The sequence below is a fragment of the Chrysochloris asiatica genome, unplaced genomic scaffold (genome assembly GCF_000296735.1).
Source record: "Chrysochloris asiatica unplaced genomic scaffold, ChrAsi1.0 scaffold00045, whole genome shotgun sequence".
NCBI classification, from domain to species: domain Eukaryota; kingdom Metazoa; phylum Chordata; class Mammalia; order Afrosoricida; family Chrysochloridae; genus Chrysochloris; species Chrysochloris asiatica.
Genome location: NW_006408563.1, coordinates 10,809,698 through 10,832,837, shown reverse-complemented (window position 1 = coordinate 10,832,837; position 23,140 = coordinate 10,809,698). Strand labels below are relative to the sequence as shown.

General features: G+C 41.6%; 1 protein-coding gene across 1 annotated transcript in view; it reads left to right on the top strand.

The window, feature by feature from the left end:
• The window catches only part of AOX1 (aldehyde oxidase 1), a 108,687-nt gene that overhangs the window by 82,149 nt on the left and 3,398 nt on the right, over positions 1–23,140 (top strand). The window contains exons 27-33 of the mRNA XM_006862040.1: positions 7,898–7,993; positions 10,640–10,768; positions 12,093–12,167; positions 14,081–14,133; positions 14,861–14,975; positions 17,503–17,568; positions 19,869–20,057. Coding sequence (XP_006862102.1) covers positions 7,898–7,993; positions 10,640–10,768; positions 12,093–12,167; positions 14,081–14,133; positions 14,861–14,975; positions 17,503–17,568; positions 19,869–20,057 — 723 coding nt within the window. The remainder of the gene's footprint in view (positions 1–7,897; positions 7,994–10,639; positions 10,769–12,092; positions 12,168–14,080; positions 14,134–14,860; positions 14,976–17,502; positions 17,569–19,868; positions 20,058–23,140) is intronic.

Here is a 23,140-nt window from a genome sequence, read left to right as displayed (position 1 = left end):
ATTTAGTCTGTTTTGTGAGCCTTTGTCTATTTACTTTCGGATCATATGAGCGAGACTAATGTCCCTAGACATTTGATTTACATTGAGTATGTGTTTTGATATTTTGTTAAGCTTTCTGATTGCTTCCAGGTAGATGTGGTCAAGATGTGGGCTTCGCTTTTCACATTTCTTATTGCATAACTCAGAGTAACATTCACAGGTGTTGTCTGTTTCCCTGGTATATGGAAGTTGGTATTGGTTCTTTCTTGGGTTTTGGTGTTTTATAGAGTGTGATTGTAGCTTGACTATATGACAGCAGTTGCTGACTCTTCTTGGGTAATATAGGGAGAGTAAGATTCCCCCACAGGTAGAAGGGGTAGCATAAAACAGCAAAACAGCACCCACAAAACAAAACAAAACCCTAGAAACAACAACAACAACAAAACAAAACTAGACTGAATACTGCAGTCTATAATCTCAGGAGGGAGAGAAGGGGGGAAATTTTTTTTTCATCTGTAGCCTAATATGAGTATGACTTTAATGTCCTTTCTTCAACTTCTTGCTTTCAAAGCTGTCTGAGAGATTTCAAGATGCCACTGTTGGTTGTTATGCTATATCTCTGACTTTAATTTAATTTTCGGCCTGTTTTGTTTTTAAACTCTTTCCCTCTCTACATCCCTGTCCTGGCCTTTCCCATATTTAAAAAAATAAAAGAAGTTCAGAGCTTGCTCTTGGGCTGAGTATCTGTGCGTATGTGTGGCAAAAGAACCCCCATTGGTGAGGGTGGGGATGTCCACTAACTCAGGCACCCCCTCTAGTCACCAGAATGGAAGTGGGCAAGCAGTGGGGGAAGGCCAATGACCAGATACCAAAAAAAAAGAAAATCAGAACAAAGCAAAATCGACTAAGTGTATTGTCCACCTTTGCTCCAAGGTTCCGGCGGCGTTTTCCTGTGGTGTTTCTACTCCCCCTCTCGGTATTGCCCTTTGGTCTCACCCAAGATGTCAGCTCCAGGCCTCAGAGCCCGGCAGATTCAAAAGTACGGGATTTCTTACTTCAGCTTCAAGTTCCAATAGCTATAAGCCTTCAAACTTTTGAAATATTCCTAGCTCTGTGGTTCCGAGTTTTGGAGCTCTGCCTTGGATCTGCGTTGCCTAGTATTCTGTGGTATGGCTGATGGTGAACCTCACTGAACCTCCCCCCTAGCTGCCATCAAGGCCCGCCTCTCAGCATCTTCCTTCTTGAATGAAACTTTCTCCTAGCAGCAAGGAAAGAACTATTCTCCTATAACTCAGCATATTGCAGTGTTGGGGACCCTGTTATCTATGTTCTTACTTAGATAAGGTGTTTCACACCCTTTGTAGACTTCACAACTGTGGCTGAGCTGTGAAGAAGGAGAACAGGTATGTTGAGTGATGTCAGACTAGGAACCAAAGGGGAGTGGAGCAGTGAGTGGAACGTGAGTGTGTACATTGTGGAGGGAGCAGAGGGATCAGGAAGAGTGGGCAGGATGGTCCTACCCCTGTTGCTATGGAAACCCATCAGTCTGAGCAGCCTGAGTCCGTTCTAGTGTCATCGCATTCTGCTTACACTTTGCATGCAGCTCTGATTGCAGACAGGTGCTATTGCAGACAACGATTATAACCCCACAAGTGTCAGCTTTCTCATTCCTTGCCTGTTTTCTATGGCAAAGAGAAACAAACAGCCATTTAGCCATCTACTTGCTATTTACACAGACGAGAGAGTCAAGAGCCTGTGGTTCAAATATATAGAGGTTTGACAGAGGATATTTATGTATTGGAATCCTGGTATGGCACTGTAGGATAAGCACTAGACCACAAAGTCAGTTTGAATTGCAAGGCCGGCAGTTCAAACCCATCAGCCATTCCTTGGGAACCCTATACAAGGTCCCTATGAGTCAGAACAAACTCAATGGCACTAAGCAGCAACAACAATTTATACATGGTATTTACCTTCGCTACAAACATATCCATGAGTGGGGTAAAGTATAAAGGGGCCAAACATATGAACATTTCTTAAACACCTTGAGGATATGGTTTGCTGGGCCTATTTGCTATAGTCTCAGGGGGGACGCTAAAGATCACTTGGCATAACAGTCTACAAAGACAATGTTCTACATCCATTGAGCCATCAACTAAGGTGCAACCATTTGTCTTTCCCTGTATGAAGGAGGAAGAGTGAGTAAATTGAAGACACTTGGAAACAATTAGTCCAATGGATTAATGAGCCATGAAAACATCAGTCTTCAGGACCCTGAGACCAGAAAAACTAGATGGTGCCCAGCTACCACTATCAATTGCTTTGAAAGGAATCACATTAGATGATTCTGGATAGAATGGGAGAAAATGTGGACAAAAACTCAAAATCATAAAAAACGATCACACTTACTGATAAAGTAGAAATTGGCACAACTCTGAGACTATGGCCCATGTTGTTGTTGTTAAGTGCTGTCGAGTTGGTTCTGACCCATAGTGACCCTGTGTAGGGTTTCCAAGGAGCAGCTGGTGAGCTTGAACTGCCGACGTTGCAGTTCAAACAGCTTTGCAGTCTGACGTATTAACCCACAGTGCCACCCAGGACTCCCTTGGTCACCTTTAAAGTCTGGAACTGAAATCATCCCAGTGGCTCAATTTTCAGCCAAGTAAAAGGTATATAAGAAGATAACAGTACTAGTGAGGCATGCACTCCCTAGAATGGTTAACCATTCAAGATCCAAATGGCAGCATTTCCCTGAGGATAAAATTCAGAAGGGTGGGGAAAGGAGGGATGGAAACAAAAGCCATAGGGAGGAAGTGAGATAAGTGATGTTACATTGAGGTATCTAATTTGTTAAATATAAAACTGATGATCTGCTCTGTAAACTTTCACTCAATTCACAATAAAAAAAGGTTTTTTTTAGAGAGAGTTTGAGGTTGAGGAACAAAGGCAAATGCAGAAAGGGAGAAGGAAAACATTACCACTGGGAATAGGGTTTGCTAACAGTGAATCTTGGTTTTCAATTTTGGGGTGAACTGATTAACTGGTAGTAGAAAAGAGTCTGGGCCGTCTGTCTTTGAGTACACTGGTGAGGACAATGGGTAAAACAGGCTCCATTGCTTATGAATCCACTGGAAAACCTTAAACCTTAATGTTGTGGTTGTTAAATGCCATGGTTCCAACTCATAGTGACCCTAAGGAGCGGCTGGTGAGTTTGAACTACCTGTGGTTCAAATCAACCTTTCAGTCCAGTGTTTTATCCCACAGTGCCACACCAGGACTCCTAAGCCTTAATTGTTGTTGTTAAGTGCCATTGAGTTGGTTCAAACCCAGAGCGACCAGGTATAGAGTTTCCAAGGAGTGGCTGGTGAGCTTGAACTGCTGACCTTGCAATTCAAACCAACTTTGCAGTCCAGTGCATTAATCCATAGCTCCACATCAGGATTGTTTTCTCTCAATATCTGGCTCCACCTTTAGGCCATGTCTGCCTTGTCAGAGTTTCTCAGTAAGTGGCTAGAAAATAATTATAATTATGCAACACCTACTATGGTGTAAGCCTGCAAACACGTGGCACTGAAGCCTCCGTCCCACAGCACACTGAGGGACGCTGAGTTTGACAGTTTGATGCAATGATGACATTGAACCCGGAGACAATACTCACAGTTATGGGGTTTATTAAGAAAGTTAACAGGTTATATAATACAGGATTAGAGAATGCTCAGTTCTTCCAGTCCATTGCTGATAAGTTCCCACAGGATACACCAGTCCACCATAAGCCTCAGCCTGAGGCACTGAGCTATAGTTCTGAGGGTCAGCGTACCTGCTGCTGGGATGCCTCTATCTGGGAAACAGACTAACTTTTGTGCTTAACATCTTTCCTTAGAGGTTGAATTGCAGAGTTGAGCTCTGTCAGGCTACTTCATGGTAGATATGTGTTTAAATACTACATCTTGCAGCAAACCAAATAGAGAAGGGAATTAGAAATAAAGTTGGAATGCCCTTATTTGTGTAAGGCACTGAGTTGGGTGATTTGTAATCCCCACTTGATTTAATCTATATCCCATTGTTGTTGAGTAGGTGTTGCCATCTCTATTTTGGAGACAAGAAATGAATCATTGGTGGCTCAACAGTAGACTTCTTGTCTTCTGTGCAGGAGACCTGGGTTCGGTACCCTGCCAAAGCTTTTCATACACAGTTATCAGCTCTCTGTTAGTGGAGGCTTTTATGTTGCTATGATGCTAAATCTACCACCCATCTGTCAGTTTGTCATACTGTGGTGGCTTGTGTGCTGCCGTGATGCTGGAAACAATGCCGCCAGTATTTTGAATACCAGCAGGGTCACTGTGGTAGATAGGTTTCAGCAGAGCTTCCAGACTGAGACAGACTTGCTGTTGTTATGTTCCGTGGAGTCAGTTCTGACTCATAGCGACCCTGAACGGGGTTTCCGAGGCTGTAAATCTTTACGGGAGCAGAAAGCCTCATCTTTCTCCTGTGGAACAGCTGGTAGTTTCGAACTGCTGACCCTGAGGTTAGCAGCCCAATTTGTAACCACTATGTTACCAGAGCTCCTTGAGACAGACTAGGCAGAATGAAAGTTGGACTTCTGAATGCTTAGCCATGGGAACCTTATGGATAGCAACAGAACATTGTCAGAGTCCATGAAAAAAAGGATGACTCTCAAAGAGATGGATTAACATATGGCAGCAACAATGGGTTCAAATGTAACAATTGTGAGGATGGCACAGGACTGGGCAGTGCTTTGTTCCACTGGGAGTAGGGTCACTGTGAGTCAGAACCAACTCAAAGACACCTAACAACAAAACAACGACAACATGATGCTAAACAGGCTTCAACAGAGCTTCTAGACTAAGATGGACTGGTAAGAAAGGTCTGGCAATCTACTACTACAACAACCAGTGAAAAGCATATGGATTACAGAAGTCCAACCCGCAACAAATCTCAGGGCCAGCACAGAACTGGCAGTATTTTATTGTTGTACACGAATCCCCATGGATTAGGTGCTGAGTCACTGGCAGCCAACAACAGCTTAGAAGGAATAACTGAAGTCCACAGAGAGTCACTCTCTTGCCCAAGGATATCCAACTAGTGAGTGGCAGAATAAGGACTTGACCTCAGAAGTGTCTGGCCACAGAGCCCATGTGTCTGCATCATCCCATGCTACCTCCTGGGGCAGAAGCAGCTCTGGTACTCCCAATAACTGAGGGCTTCAAATGTTTCTACCTGGGCTGTGAGCACCAAAGGACACAGTGAACACTGGAGGACATGGTATCCTCAATGCCTTTGTACTGCGCCTGGCACCGAGTGGGACTCAGCTGTTTGAATGAGTAGGACATTTCGAAAACACGTGGAATTAAAGCAAACTTTTTAACAATACCAGCAGTCATTGCTTGAAGACTTACAGCCACTATTTATATTGGAAAACCATTTGTTCCAACACTCCAGTTGTGCCAATTTTATAGACAAAGCTTGTGGAATTATCTTTTGTGGTGTTGACAATGTACCATCCAGTGTAGTGCCACTTAACTGAACCAAATTTGACATTTTAAATGTCTCAAGGAGATTGAAGCACCACATGGAACAAATTATACTCAGCAAACTTTAATAGAAATGCTTCCCTGGACATGCAGGCAGAATGCTGTAGGAAATGCACAACCCATTGTAACCATAGCTCATTCATATGTACCAAGGTATGCAGTCACTGTGAGTCAGAACCAACTTGATGGCAGTGGGTATGGGTATGGGTACACCTGCTGGCAACTGGAGTCTGCTTTTATCCTCAAATGTGTCGTATTTGTAACGTTAATGGGTTCTGTTTGTCATTCATTGGGGTGATGTGAACCTTTGTCGTTGTTGTTGTTGTTGCTAAGTGCCATCTAGTTGGTTCTGACCCATGGTGACACTGCATAGGGTTTCCAAGGAGCAGATGATGAACTTGAACTACTGACCTTGAGGTTCAAACTACAATTGCAGTTCAGTTCATTAACCTATAGTACATTAACCACCCGGACTCATAATGTGAGCCTTTGGACACCAAGAAAGAAGCACTTCTCCAAGTGGTAGGCATGGAATTGACCTAGGAATAGAGTTCTTTCCTTAGGTTATCAGGAGGTTTACATACAATTCCATGACCAACCTTACTTACAACCAATCTAAGTGAGCAGTTAAGGCCTACTAAAATTTTATGTTATGGATTGCTAACTGCAAGTGTCAGCAGTTCAATCCCACCAGCGACTCCTCAGAAACACTATACAGGGACACTAGGAGTCAGAACCTACTCGACTCCACTTAACAATGACAATAACAAAGTGAAATTAGTTTGTTACCAGGGATTTCTGGAGACTCTGACTTTACAAATTCTAGATTATTATGCCACTTTGCATAGGAATTTAGATATTAAGAAACCTAGCTCATAGAGGTTTGACTTCAAGAGACCCTTGGCTGGTCCTCAACACATCTAGGAAGTTGACATTTCCTGGATGAACAACTGCAAAAGCAGGCCTTACAGGGCACCCTGGACCATCCTGGTATCATTAGAAGCATTTTCTCTAGGACCATATGCTGTTGACACTGCTCTGACACTCGACACTCAAAGCAAAGACATCATTTCTGTTTTCTGCAGGGCTTTGAATTGGTTCTTTCTGGTTCAGTCATGACTGACAAAGCAAAACCAGAATGGACTTGAATTTGTAAAATGTGGGTATCCCAGAACAATAACAAAAACAGGAAAGATTACAGGTCAACACCAGGCTAGAAACTTAATCTCCCTCCTAGAAAACAAGAGACGAGTGCATGTTGCATAGCAACCAGATTTCTTGCTCCCCAGAATCAGAAGCACAGGTGGCAGCCAACCTCATTAGTTTGAATGTGGGTTGCTTTTCACGGTCATGGTACTACTCCAGTGTCCTGCATCAGGCTCCTGAAAGGGCTCACTATGCCTCTTCCATGTCTCTCCTTCCAGAGCTCCCATCTGTCATTTTTCCCCTTCTGGTTATTGGTTCTATACACTTACCTTTAAAAAACAAATCCCCCTTCCCCCAATTTCACTGCATTGGCCATGAGTGAACTTGTTTGGACCACTCAAAGGCCTGGTTTGCTGCAGTCTTCTGGGGCTCTCCATACCCTCTGTTAACATGGATGGACTTGCAAGAAGGCACATTCTTGTTCATTGTAAACTGTGTAGCTTAGAGTCTGAATGTTTCTGATTACCAGGTGACTGTGATTCTACCTTAGCACAGGGAGCACAGAGATCCTTCTAGATCCCTGTGGGGAGTTACAGTTAGATAACATTACTCCCAAGTTACCTTCTAACTTTGAAAGGCAGCAATTCTGTGCTAGGATAACTTATGGTTGGCTTAGCTCATTTTTCAGCAAAAAATAACTGGTTGAAGGTCTATATATTCCATGCTTATTTGGATTTTTATTTTTAACTTTTGTACAACACACTTACAATGATGAGAATATAAATATATACACAGTTTTCCTCCCTCTTCCTCAACCTGTTTATTCTTTATGTTTGCATTTTAGAATTGACTTCCCCCACCCCTCAAAAAAAAAATCCTAGGAATGTTGCCGAACCCCAGGATGAAAGGGTTCTTGGGAGGTACCACTGTGCTCAAATGATTTACTTAGAAACAGCATAAGGAACATACTCAAAGTCATCCAGGGACAATTTGGCCTTTGGAGGGCAATCCTGAGGCAGCATCGTCCTGGCATTGCCTTGGCTCTGCCCAATGAGCTCAGGGTAGTAAGTAAAAGGAACTCTGTATGTTTTTTAGCAGAGGGTGAGGAGTTCAGGGTGAGAAGGAAGGTGCTATTTCCAAGGAAACTGTTTTAATTGATGTCATGTTTGATCGTATCAGTCAAAAAGATCATGGAAACGGTTTTCATCTTTTCCGCTTAGGCTGCTGCCCTGGTTCACATTTACCTGGATGGATCTGTGCTGGTGACTCATGGTGGGATTGAAATGGGGCAAGGAGTCCACACAAAAATGATTCAGGTAAGAGTGCAAATCACCGAATCAAGCTGGAGATGTATTTGTAGCTATGTGTGTGCATGTGGCGGGGGAGAAACTATAAATGTGTATTTCATGAAGTAAAAAGAAAGAAGATATGAGCATTCACAACTTAAGCTAGTAAGCTATTAGCAGAAACTGGTATACAGGTCCGTTTTGTAACTGAACCTACCAAAAGAACATGGCCTAAGAGTCTTGGCTGTTTTATTGCTAAAGAAAATTGTGTATTTGTTTACTGCTTTCATTTGGCTATATTAACAAGTGACTTTACCCTTTGAACCTTTGGTAGGCAATAAAAAGATCTGTAAAATAAATACATGCATTATATTATTTCTTGCTCTTAAACATTAAAGACTCAGAACAATCAACAATATAAATCACATTTGATGTTGTAATCAAACTTTACCATATTTCTTTTGGCTTACCTATTTTAGATACATTTTTAGCTATTGTAATAGTTGCAATAGTAATATTATAGATTATAACAAATTTTGGAAGAGGGCAGAAAATTTCAAAGGAAAAGAACAAACAAACAAAGCCATCCACAATTCTACTACTTAGTAATAATCTCTGTTTTAGAGTAATGATCACCATCTTCCCATTATGTCTTTTTTTCCTTTTCCAAAAATTCACCAATATACTGTTTATATAATTTTGTAGCCTCTATTTATTTATTTATTTTTTAACATATCACTATATAAAGGGAGCATTTTCTCCTATCATTAAGGAATTTTTGCATTCTGGAGTTCTAGTGGATGTATAGTCTATTTAGCCATCTTCTGGTTGTTCAACACTTCAATGAATATTCTTATACATAAAGCTGTGATTGTATCAATAGTTATTTTCTTAAAATAAGCTCCTAGAAGTAGAGTTCCAGGGTCATAGGTTGTTTGACACAGGGTGTGACACGTATTATCAAATCATTTTCTAGAAAGTATCCGACTCATTACACCATTAACAGTGTCTTAGGTTGGGTTCTCTAGAGACACAAACCACTGAAGTGCATATATAAATATATACATCCCCCCATACTGCCATCAAGTTGATTCCTGCCCATAGTGACCCTGTATAGGATTTCCCATAAATCTTTACAGGAGGAGGAAGGCTCATCTTTTTCCAGTGGAGCAACTGGTGGGTTTGAACTATTGTCCTTGCAGTTTGTATTCCAATATGGACTCTACAGTGCCACAAGGAAATGGCTCATGCAATTGTGGAGGCTGACAAATCCCAAATGTGTGAATCACATAACAGGTTGGAAGTTTCCTCCTGTTCACATGGTTGCAGGAGCTGATGAACCTCAAATCAGCAGGACAGCAGGCAAGTTGCTGGCTTTTCACATTCCAGAACCAGAGGTCAGAGGCTGATGAAGTGAATGCAGGATCAAGAGAGTACAAGCTTTGGCAGAACATTCATTTATATCACAAATGCAAGCCATATCACCAAGGAAACTCCTTATCCAACTGGTTGACCATGTCAGATCACAAAACAGGAGGTGATACATAGCGTCTGCCAAATCAGAGAATTTTACCCTAGCCAAGTTGGCACATAACATTAATCATCACAAATATTATGGATATTTTTAATCATTGGTAATTTGAAAGATGAATGATACTATCTCATTATTGCTTTAGTTTATATTTTTCTGATTATAAAGATGCTGACTATGTGTTTGTTTCATGTTATCAGTCACTTGTCTGTTCATAATTTCCCCCACCTCTTTGGTGAGTTTTTTGTGCTTTCCTGATTAAGCCACCAGAGACCTTCATGTTCTAAGTCATGTTCACGTGCACTCTATGTAGATGATCTGGAAGCCAAGTGTTGTGGGAGGATTCTACACGCCAGTATGGAACTTGTAGACAAATTCTATTAAGTCATAGTGCTAAGAAGAAAGAGGAGAATTTTAGGTCAGTTCAACTTAGCAGCATGATTTTGCTCTTGACCACTAGAAATAAAGGAAGAATAAGTCATCTGGTTAAGTCTTTGTGTTCACAGGCAGCCCATGCACAAATCTGTCCCCCCATGATCCACATCTCGCTGCTTCTGGTTTTCTAAGCCCTTTGTCCTTTCTCTCAAAATGTGCTCTTTTACTGGTGATAATAAATGCATCTCCTGTGGTGGATAGGAGTCCTGGTGTGGTGCTGTGGGTTAATGCTCTGGACTGCAGAGCTGGTTTGAACCTCAAGGTTGGCCATTTCAAGTTTATCAGCTGCTCCTCGGAAACCCTATCCAGGGTTGCTAAGGGTTGGAACTGACTCGACAACACTTAATAACAACAACAGTGGCGGATGAGGCTGACTTTGCTAGAATTTCCCAGAGTACATTGGTAGCTGAGGTCTCAAAAGAGTTGATTTCATGATTATAAACACAGTATTTTCTCCTACCCAATTCTGGGACCTTCCCTTCTCTTCCTAAAGCTATTGCATGAGAGAATAAAGGAAAAAGAATGTGTGCTCAAGGTTTGGGCTCTAGGCTGGCTTCAGAATTTTTAAAAAAGAGGAACTTTGTGACTATTTGCAAAGAGAAATTCATGCATCTGTCCTCTGGTTCCCATTGTGCATAGCAGGGCTTCTCACATGTGCTGGGCATGTATTACGTTCTGGAATTGCAAAGAAACTGTCTTCTGTAATCCAGGTGGCCAGTCGTGAACTAAAGATGCCAATGTCAAATGTTCACCTGCGTGGAACCAGCACAGAAACTGTCCCTAATGCAAATGTGTCTGGAGGGTCGGTGGTGGCGGATCTCAATGGGTTGGCAGTGAAGGTAAGAATCATTTGTGCTAGCATCCCAGTCTCTAATCCCAGCAGGGTTATGGTGCTCAGGAGCTGCCGAGAGTTGACCTGTCTCTTGGTTCCTTCCCATAACCTTTTGGTGGTTGCTGTTTCTCCTCCAGTCCCTCATACGTGGTCCGTGCCACCACAGGCAGTAGGTCTACCAGACTGGACATGTTCTAACCAGTTAGTAAGTCCTATCAATTCCACCTCAAAATGCCTCTGTGTCTTTCCACCGAGGTGTTACTGTCATGCCACTGTTTCAATTCAGACTCCCATCTTTGCTGAGGCCAGGGTATTGCTTTCTGACTCCACCACCAGCTTTATTGCCTTTCACTCGGTCTTCCACACCACTGCTAGAGTGAACGTGTCCATGTCATGTTTAAAAACAGTGGCCTCTAGTTGACCAATAGTTTTTTTCAAGTCTTAGCATGCTAAATTCCTTACATCCAACCCTCATTCTAGGAGGTCTGTCTAAAAGTCTAGCTCAGACTTTAAGTAAACATAGCCTGTGTGAAACCTTTTACATCCCCTTCTTACACAGTTGGTAACTCTTCCTTCTCCTGGATGGCTGAAATAAAATCCTCTGTGATATATCATGTTGTTTTGAAATGATTGTTTGCATGTCTGTTTCACCAGACTCGGGTTTCTATAGCATAGCCCCTTACAATAAAGAATTACCCAGCCTAAAATGTCAACAGCACCATGATTCAGAAACCTGAGTCTGATGAAACAGACATGCAAACAATTATTTCAAAAACAACATGATATGAGCTATCCTGTGCCTGGAGTCCTGGTGTGGTGCTGTGGGTTAATGCGCCAGACTGCAAAGCCGTTTGAACTGCAAGGTTGGCGGTTCAAGCTCGCCAGCTGCTCCTCAGAAACCCTATGCGGGGTCGCTATGGGTGGGAACTGACTCGATGACGGCACATAACAGCAGCAATCCTATGCATCGTAGGATCTTTTGCAGCACCCCTGGCCTCTATTAGGGGATACCAATAACACTCTGCAATGTTGCTGTTGTTTTAAGTGCTGTTGAGTTGGTTCCGAGTGATGATCAAAAATGTCTCCAGACATTGAGCGATGTCCCCAGCTTGAGAACCACTTCACTAGACTATTAGCTCGGGGTGGAGACCAGTGCAGTGTAGTGAATTAGAACTCAGAACAGAGTTTGATGCTGGACTGCCAGGCTTCAAATCCTAGCCCTGCCATTTACCAGCTATCTGAACTTAGACTCAGGCCTTGGTTTATTTAATAAATGTAATGCTTTCTGTACCATGCTATGATCATAATTTATATCTTAAAATAATCCCTAGGATGCTTGTCAAACTCTTCTAAAACGGCTTGAGCCCATCATCAGCAAGAATCCTCAAGGCACCTGGAAGGACTGGGTGAGAATCTCTCTTTCTCGGTGTTTTATGTTAGGAGCAAAAGTTGCAGAGGGACTGAGGAAGCTCTGTGTGAATTAAGTATCTGCAGAAAGGGCAGTTTTTAAAGGTACTATATGTAGCACAGTGGATTACAAGTTGGGCTGCAAACCTCAAGGTCAGCAGTTTAAACCTACCTGTTGCTCTACAGGAGAAAGATGAGGCTTCCGCTCCCGTAAACATTGACAGTCTCAGAAACACCATACAGGGTCACTAAGAGTCAGAACCAACTTGACGGCACAAAACCGTCACTACCACAGGAGCCCTGGTATGATGCTGTAGGATAAGCACTGGCCTGCTGGCCGCAAGGTTGGTGGTTCAAGCCCACTAGCTGCTCCTAGAAAGTCCTATAAAGGAACCGACTCGATAGCACTTGTCAACACAGTTGCATACTGATGAATATGAGGCTGTGGAAATCCTCACACAGCAGTGTGTGGGAAACTCCTGCACCAGGAAACACTCCTTGGATTCTTGGGCTATTGAGGAAAAGCTAATTCTTCTGTCCAGAATTCCTGTTTTAAACAATTAATGTTTCTTCCTGTGGAGCCCAGCCATATTCTTATAAAAGCTGTAAATCTATTTGTTCTTTCTTTATGTTTTCACTATTTCTAAAGTGGAAAAACAGCACTAGAATCATTTTATAAAAGCCAAATCATGCAAGCACTCATTTAGGAATAGGAAGCTAAGCCATCAGTTACATGTTCAATGTGTCCTAGGCACTAAATGAAGTAGAAAGATATTCATCCACTTCCTTTCATCTACATGCAGTTTAGTTAGAAGAGAAGAGACACATTCTAAAATCTACTAGCCAACTTTTCAAAGTAATAGGTTGCAAAGTATCAGATGGTGTGTAGTGGATCTCAATGAAGGCTGAATGTGTTGTGCTGACTGTTCCAGCATCCCTGTCTTTGCAACATTAAAAGCTCTGGTCTCAGGGAAGAAACTCTTGAGGAGTCTTGCTTAGATATGGGTCTAGATAATCCATAGAATTGGAGTCCTGGTGTGGAGCTGTAGGATAAGCACTGAACAATAAGGTTGGTTTGAACTGCAAGGTTGGTAGTTCAAGCCCACCTGCTGATCCTCAGAAACCCTATACAGGATTGTTATGTGTCTGAACTGACTTGACAGCACTTAACAACAATTCCCTAGTGTTAGGACTATAATTCATATTAATAGAAGCTCTTAATCCTCTCTGAGCATAGTCATCTCTGCCCTCTGCCTTCTGTGCTACCTGAGCCTGGAAAGACTAGGAAACAGACTGGAGAAAGCTGGAGAGAGATGCGGTGTGAGGACTTGGTTCTCTAGAACCAGGGAGTGTTGCCGCTCCACCCAGGTTCTTCTCGAGTGCTGGCACTTCTCACGCTCAGATTTGGGGACTTAGACACACCCCCATCTGGCTGTGTACTGGTCAACTGTGTGCACTACCATCAGAAGAACTTTTGGTGTACATGGTACAACTAAGCAAAATGATTCTCCTCCCTGCTTCTAAGACTTTTCTGGACACATGATACTAAATTCCACACCCTACCAGCCATTGTTTCCTGAAATGTGCCTTGTTAATAGGTTAAGTCTTTCCAGATGACTGAGTGAAATTCTTCTTAAGCAGGACACCCTAGTCCAGTAGATACATGTAATGAATGACGGCAGCCATTGATTACAATCATATGCATTGAACCAAATCTGTTACTACAAGTCATGTACCACTGAGGCCTGCAGAGATGGAGAAAGCGGGACTGAACAACAATCTTGGCCCTTCTCAATTAAAACTGTTGACAGCTTCACTTAACACATCGTAAAATGAAAATTTAAGTCTCATGTGATTGATTTTTTTTCCTTTAAGTATTCTTGTTTCGCCATGTTACACTTTTCCCTCACAGGCACAGACTGCTTTTGATGAAAGCATTAGTCTTTCAGCTACTGGCTACTTCAGGTAAGCAGTTCATACAATTCTTACAATATCTCTGTAGATAGTATAGATGTCTATCTTAGTATCTTGGAGAAGCATTTCAGTTCTGTTTGTAATTTTGGCAAAAATTGACTTTGTACTTTGTACTAGCCATTGTAGTGTTCTGGTGTGGTGTTATAGTATAAGCACTGGACTACTAACTGTAAGGTCAGTGGTTTAAAACCACTAGTTGCTCCTCAGAAACCCTATACAGTGTTGCTATGAGCCAGACCTCAGTCGGTGACAATTAACCATCACAACGACAGCTTGTGGGGAGCAAGGTGGCTGTGTAGGATAACCACTGGTCTGAAAACCACAAGTTTGGCAGTTTGGGTCAACTAGCCAGCCACTCTTCAAGAAAAAGATGAAGCTTTTTGCTCCCACAAAGATGAATAGCCTTAGAAACCCTTTATAGGGTCACTATCACTTGGAACCAACTGGGTAATATTTAATAGCAACAACTAGCCATTGTTATAAAGAACTTTTAACTGTTAATCCAAATGTTCAGAAAGAACAAGTTCAGTCACTCATTCAGCAGATTTATGGAAGAAACATTATGTGCTAGATTCAGAATTATGCAAGTGCCTTCCTCTGGTTTGGTGTGCATACACAATTTGAGCACAACTCATTCGAGGTCTGTTTAATCATCGCGGTCTATGATTAGGTGGCTTGATCACTTAACAACATTCCTCAAGGACTCTGTTTCCTCCAGGGGTTATGAGTCGGACATGGACTGGGAGAAAGGCAAAGGTCATCCCTTTGAGTATTTTGTGTATGGAGCTGCCTGTTCTGAGGTTGAACTCGATTGCCTGACTGGTGATCACAAGGTCAGTATCAGTTGAATAGGTCTTCAAGTCACTCTTAAGGTACACCTAAATTCCACATATTCCATCACAGGTGAGAGTTGAGCATGTAGTAGTTTCATGTATGCAGTCTAAGGATAATGTCTCTGTATTAGCAGAAGGAAATTAAATGTTTAGCAGTTGTCTTGGTGGTATAGTAGCTTTCATGGGAAACAGTTGTGGGCCACTCTTCTTTATTTCCTAGGCCCTTTTAAATTAAATTAGGAAAGAAACCACTTAGAAGAAGAAATACCACCTAAAGTAGGTTTCCTGTAGAATGTTGTCTCTCTTTGTGAAATACAATCATTTAACATCTTCGAAGGAATTCATAAGTTGTAAACAAATACCAAGGGCCAGCACAGGGCAGACAGTGTCTAGCTTTTTAACAAACTAGGCCTTGCTTTTATGATGACTAAGGAGTCCTGGTGACACAGTGGTTAATTGTTGTGCTGCTTACTGCAAGGTTGGTGGTTCAATTCCACCAACCACTATGAGGGAGAAAGATGGAGCTGTCTGCTCCCATAAAGATTTAGAGTTTCAAAACGCTGAGGGACAGTTCTACTCTGTCCTAGTGGGTCTCTGTGAGTTAAAATTGACTGGGTGGCAGTGGACTTGGTGGACTAAGAACATCCTAATGCTTTTGAGATTTATTCTGGGGAGATGAACATTCACACACATACATACACACACTCCTGTTTCAAGGACTTTAAGAGTTTTTCCTCGTGGCAGAGCCTTTTGGTGATAAACTGATCCATCTACTAGCTACTTTTCATAATAATAAATGATCATCAATACATTTAGTGGGATTGTGAGACTCTTGCAGCTGTCATGCAACCAATGCATCAGTTCAGTGGTAATCTGAACCCAAATCTCCCCAAGAGGCAAAAGCCCCAGTGCTTGTTATCTGCCACCATCTTTTGTGACTACATACTTCAATGTGATCAGATACAAGTTTTAATTTAGTAATATTCTATTCAGTATTTGCTTTTACTAAACTTGCTTATTCAAGTTACTGGCTTGTTTGGATTCCAGCAGTGCCAGCTTACTCCGACCTCAGAGAGATATTCAACAATTATTACTTTCAGAGCTGGTGTATGTGCTAGAGTAGCTAGCCTTTGTTAGGGAGATCAGTAGAAAGTTCTCTCATGCTAATTGTTTTCTAGATCCCTTCTCCCTCAAAGAAAATGTGGGTGAAAATATTGCTTTTAATCATTAGATTTTTCTCCTTGGAAACCCGATGCAGGGTTGCTATGAGTTGGAAACAACTCGACAGCCTTAACAACAACAACAACAACAATATATGCTTAAGGAGCCCTGGTAGCGTAGTGGGATACGAGTTGGGAGAAAGATGAGGCTTTCTATTCCTCTAAAGGTTTACAGTCTTGCAAACCCTCTGCAGGGTTGCTATGAGTCAGAACCAATGCCTTGGCACCCAGCCACCACCATATATGCCTTGGTTTTGTTAGGATCCAAGAACAAATTAACCTTGGTATGAAATGTTAAGGTGTGTTCTTACAACTTATTTGAACTCTTTAAGAGAGTTCAAATAAAAGCTAGCTCTATGGCCCCAGTTAGTGCAGTCCCTGGAGGCCTGTTTTGCCCACTATTCTCCTCACATTGATAGGATTGTCCTGATTACTACAGGACTGCCCTCATTTTGAACCTACATCTATATATTAGTTGTCTACATAGTGGTTACGAATCAGGCTGTGAACCACAAGGTCAGCAGTTCGAAACTACCAGCTGTTCTGCAGGAGAAAGATGAGGCCTTCTGCTCCCATAAAGATTTATAGCCTTGGAAACCCTGTACAGAGTCTCTATGAGTTGGAACCGGCTCTATGGCACACAGCCACCACCACCATTGTCTCTTTGGGAGTCCTGGTGTGGCGCTATGGGATAATGCACTAGACAACAAAATTGATTTGAACCACAAGGTCGGTGGCTCAAGCTGCTCCTTGGAAACCCTGTACAGGGTCGCTATGGGTTGAAACGGACTCTACAGCACTTAACAACAACAGCAATATTGTCATTGTGAGCCAGAACCAACTCACCGGCACTTAACAACAACAATTGTTGTGTACCACCACTCATCTGTATGTCTGTGCTGCTTCCATGGCATTCATTATCCTTGTTGCACATCTTTGTGGTGTCCACACAGCCATATCCCTAGTCTTACTGGCAGACAGGTGCTTACTAGACCACACAGCTGTTTGCTGTGTACTGTGTTGTACCTGTCAGAATGGATTAAACTCAAATCTGTTGCGTCACTCAGCTTGAATTATAAATCAAGTAAATATTGTTCTCTTATTGTTTCCAAGGGAGGAAAAACAGTGCTTGTATTTACATAACTTTGAAAGCCTTTCTTTGTCACATAATAAAATCTTTGTTGCTTCTTTTTCCTTTTCTCTCCCCCACCAAAACTGCTCGATACCAGTGCCAGCCGACGTCTCAGCTTCTTCTAAGTTGTTTTGTTAAAATAAAATTTAAACTTTTTGTTTGTTTTTTTTACTAGAATATCAGAACAGATATTGTCATGGATGTTGGCTTCAGTATAAATCCAGCTCTTGACATTGGCCAGGTATGTATAACTCATTAGTTCTTTTCCTGTTTATAAAGGCCAAAACTGCTCTGGGGGTCTGCAGGGAAAACATTCCATCTGGCTTATTCATCATCTTATTTTTCTACCACTTTAGTTAAAATCTTTCTACTCAGGCCTGCCCCAGATCCCAAATCTCTTTTTGCTTAAACGGGGAAGTAAACAAAAGTGTTTTAGTTAATTGTTGAAGAACCTTACACTCTGTGATCATGAAACTTGAATGAGGCAGGGCCAAACCTAAATCTCTAGGATATAAATTAAACGTAGTGTGGAGTGCTGAGTCTTCTGGATATGATAGGTTCCGTCTTCAAGAAATTTAAAGATGGGTTATGGCAACAAACAGCAACTAATTAAAGGAACAGCTAGTTTTGCCCACAGACATTTTAAATTTAAATTTGAAGTAGTAAGATGGAAAACTCAGACTGCTTGATGTAAAAATTTGAATGTCTAGCTTTTCTTGAAGAAACAGCAAATTTGCCAACACTGGACCTACATTCTCACTAGACAAATGTCAGTTGGAGATAAGTAGAGATGGCAGCTCTAGAGAGCCACCTGTCCCCCAATTCTATGACAACAAGCCCCACTTGGAAACCTCAGTCACTTTCTTCATCGGCTTCACACACGTGATTGGTTCAGGTCACCATCTGCACTTTAGAACAGTCTAATTTACTCTTGAGTCATGACATTGTGTGGTACAAACAGCTGTCATTTGAGAAAGGGAAGACTATCTGGGGTGGAGTAGTCAAAGGAGGTTTCAAGGAGGGTGGATATAGGCCCAGTTTTCCAGAAAAGAATGACAAAGAGCATTCGGAGTCAGATGAGAACAAAGGAAATCAACCTAAGGAAAAATCATGGACTTCAGCCCAGGTGTTTGCAACTGGCAAGGAGAAGGGGCTGCTGACAGTGGTAGGTACCTGCGTTAGAGGAATAGGGCATTAGCTAGATGGAACAGGAGCATGAAAGGGGCCTATGTGTTGATAGACATGCTCCAAGTGGGCAGAGGAGACTTGACCTGGGGATTGGTCTGATGTTTTTGGTAGGCTCACCTAATAGCCATGGTAGAGAACAAGATGGTAGATAGCCAGTAAGACTAAGATTAGCTAATAGAAGCAAAAGAGAGGGAATGGATTGGTGAAAACAATATGACCACAGGAAAGAAGGTGACTAACTGTTGTTTGTTAAGTGCTGTTGAGTTGATTCCAACCCATAGCGACCCTGTATAGGGTTTCCAAGGAGCAGCTGGTGAGCTTGAACTGCTGACCTTGCAGTTCAAATGACTTTGCAGTCTGATACATTAACCCACATTGCCACAAAGGCCCAGAAATCACAAAAATGTATGGAAAGACAGTTTTGACCACATGCCAACATGAAACTAAGAACTGAAACATGTTCAAATTTAGAGCACAGAGTTCAAACCTTCATATCACAAGGGAAGAAACTGAGCCCAGAGAGGTGACACTAGCCAACTAACACCCAGTGTGAGGGGATGAAATGATGTGATTCTCAAGACCTGAAACCACCACGAATGTGCCGGCGTTTATGGACAAATCAGTCCACCCCATTGGGTGGCGCTGTAGGATCAGCACTGTGAGCCACAAAATCATCCGTTCAAATCTACCAGCTGCTCCTTGGAAACTCAATACAGGGTTACTATGAGTCGGCACCAACTTGATGGCACTTAACAACAACAACAAAATAAGACCCAAAACCAAACCTGTTGCTGCTGTGCCAATTTCAACTCATGTCAACCCATGTGTTACAGAGTAGACTGTGACCGTTCTAACCACCAATCTTTCCGTTAATAGTCAAATGCTCAACCTTAATGACCTCATTGTTATTATTGTTGTTAAGTGCCCTCAAGTCAATTCTGACTCATAACGACCCTGTATAGGATTTTCAAGGAGTAGCAGGTGGATTTGAACCGATGACCTGTGGTTCAAACTGACTTTGCAGTCTAGTGCTTTATCCCACCGTGCCACAGCAGGACTCCAATTCCCTTATAGGCAGAAACAAATGATAGAGTATGGGCTACAAGCTCAGTGAAGACCTCTTCTGGAACTATAGTTTTAGCAGCAAAGATGAGATTAGAACCCAAGTCCTTTGACTTTGAACTTAGTGCTGAATAAAATGCTTAAAAAAGTTCTTAGGTAAACATGCTCCAAGACAACTTGAAGACCCTCTTAAGTGGTTTTTTAAAACTCCAAACAGACATCATAATATCAAAATGCTACAACTATTGACAATATAGTGTCATATGTGGAAATTTTATTTTTTTGCCTCAGATTGAAGGAGCATTTATCCAAGGCGTGGGACTTTATACTCTAGAGGAACTGAATTACTCTCCATGTGGTGTCCTGTACACACGTGGTCCAAACCAATATAAAATCCCTGCCATCTGTGACATCCCTACAGAGCTGCACATTTCTTTGTTGCCTCCATCTCAAAAGTCAAATACCTTGTATTCATCTAAGGTAAGCTATTTTCTGTGAATAAATGGATGTTTGGATGAAATCTGGGTTGTTGTTGTTGTTAGGTGCCATTGAGTCAGTACCAACTCATAGTGACCCTGTGCACAACAGAACGAAACACTGCCCAGTCCTGGGACAACCTCACTATTGTTGCCATGCTTGAGCCCATTGATGCTGCCGCTTAGCCAATCCATCTCGCTGAAGGTCTTCCTCTTTTTCTCTGACCCTCACCTACCAAACATGATATCCTTCTCCAATGACTGGTCCCTCCTGACAACATGTCCGAAGTATGAGAGATGAGTTTGGCCATCTTGGCCTCTAAGGAGCACTCTGGCTGCACTTCTTCCAATACAGATCTGTTGGTTCTTTTGGCAGCCCATGGCAATTTCAATATTCTCCTCCAACACCATAACTCAAAAACATCAATTCTTCTACAGTCTTCCTTATTCAGTGTCCAGCTTTCACATGCATATGAGGTTATTGAAAATATCATGGCTTGGGTCAGGTGCACCTTAGTCCTCAAGCTGACATCTTTGCTCTTCAACACTTTAAAAAGGTCTTGTGCAGCAGATTTGCCTAATGCAATACGTTGTTTGATTTCTTAACTGCTGCTTCCATGAGTGTTGATAGTTGATCCAAGTAGAATGATGTCCTTGACAACTTCAATCTTTTCTCTGTTGATAAGAATGTTGTTTATTGGTCCGGTGGTGAGAATTTTTGTTTTCTTTACGTTGAGATGCAATCCATACCGAGGGCTGTGCTCTTTGATCTTCATCAGTAAATGTTTTTTAAGTCCTCTTCAATTTCAGCAATATTGTAGGTTGTTAATGAGTCTTCCTCCAATCTTGATGTCACTTTTATATATATATATATATCCCAGCTTCTCAGATAATTTGCTCAGCATACAGGTTGAATAAATATGGTGAAAGAATACAACCCTGTCACACACATTTCTTGATTTTAAACCATTCAGTGTTCCCATGCTCTCTTCGAACAACTGCCTCTTGGTGCATGTACAGATTCCTCATGAGCACAAGTAAGTGTTCCAGAATACTCATACTTTGCAATGCTGCCCATAGCTTGTCATGATTCATACATTTGAAAGCCTTTGCATAGTCAATAAAGCACAGGTAAACATCTTTCTGATATTCTCTGCTTTCAGCTAAAATCCATCAGACATCAGCAATGATATCCCTCATTCCACGGCCTCTTCTGAATCTGGCTTGAACCTCTGTAAGTTCTATGTCAATGTATGCTTGCAGCTGTTTCTATATTACCTTTAGTAAAACTTGATTCACATGGGATATCAAAGATATTGTCTGATGATTTCCGCATTCTGTTGGATCGCCTCTCTTTGGAATGGGCACAAATACAGATCTCTTCCAATCAGTCAGCCAGATAGTTGTCTTCCAGATTTCTTGCAGAGATGAGCGACTGCTTCTTGTGCTACATCTCTCTCTTGAAAGATTTCCATTTTACTCCATCAATTCCTGGTGCCTTGTTCTTTGCCAATTCCTTCAATGCACCTTAGGCTTCTTCTTTCAGTATCATTGACTCTGGATCATATGCTACCTCTTGAAATGGTTGAACATAAACCATTTCCTTTTGGTACAGTGACTCTGTGTATTCTTTCCATCTTCTCTTGATGCTTTCTGCACCATTCAATAATTTGCCCAGAGAATCCTTCAATAACAAAAGTCAAGGCTAGAATTTTTTCTTCAGTTCCCCCAGCTTAGGAAATGCTGAGCATGTTCTTCCTTTTTGGTTTTCTGACTCCAGATCTTTGCACAATTGTCGTAACATTTGACTTTATCTTCTCAAGCTGACCTTTGAAATTTTGTGTTCAGCTTTTGGACCTCCTCATTTCTTCCATTTGCTTTAGCATCTCTACACTGGATAGCAAGTTTGGGTATCTCTTCTGACATCCATTTTGACCTTTTCCTTCTTTTAATATTCTTCTTTTGGTCGTTTGATTTAGTTTACTAAGATTATGAAAGAAAGGTCCCCATTAAGCATTTTAATTACTAAACAATTTAACATTATAAAATAACAGAAAAAAAAACTATTACATTAACTATATCAGAAACAATACACTGTAATCAGGTTGTCTTTCTTTTTCATCATATAGTTATCTGATCCTCATCAGGCTTATCTGCTTTCTCCATTTGGGTTTATTTCCTTAGGCCAGAACCCTAAGAATGGGAATACTAGGTTAAAAGAATGAAATTATTTTTTAATGAAAAAAGTACACACCTATGTACTATATACATTGTTTATGTTGCTTATACATATTATTTAGTGCTGTAACCCATGTATCAGGTATAATACACCACACACACACACACACACACTGGAAGGTAAGTAATAGAGTCTTGTTTCTAGTGTTCTAGTTAATGCATGCATGCGTTTATTCAAACAAAATGTGTTTAAACATGTCTCTGTGGTCAGTGGATGGCTGTAGACAAGTTCTCTCAGTAATACACTTGTCTTAGTCTTGTTGTTGTTGTTATTGTTGCTAAGTGCCGTCATGTTGGTTCCGACTCATAACAACCTTGTACAAGTACAGGATTTCTGAGGAGTGGCTGGTGAGCTTGAACTGCCAACTTTGCAGTTCAAACCGACCTTGCAATCCAACACATTAACCCACAGCGCCACACCAGGACTCCTTAGCCTCGTTGTTGTTGTTGTTATTGTTGTTAAGTGCTGTTGAGTTTGTTCTGACTCATAGCAACCCTGTATAGGGTTTCCAAGGAGCAGCTGGTAAGCTTGAACTGCTCACCTTGTGATTCAAACCAACCTTGCAGTCCAGTACATTAACCCACAGTGCCACACCAGGCCTCTTTACATTCATTAGATTGCCTTAATATATATATATTGTGAAGTGCATTGAGTGAGTTCTGACCCATAGCAACCCTGTCTAGGGTTTCCGAGGAGCAGCTGATGAGCTTGAACCGCCGACCTTGCAGTTCAAACAACTTTGCAGTCTGGTGCATTAACCCACAGCGCCACACCAGGACATTATATATGTTACATAAATAATGTATGTAAATGCACATTATTTATGCTACATATATATTATACATTAT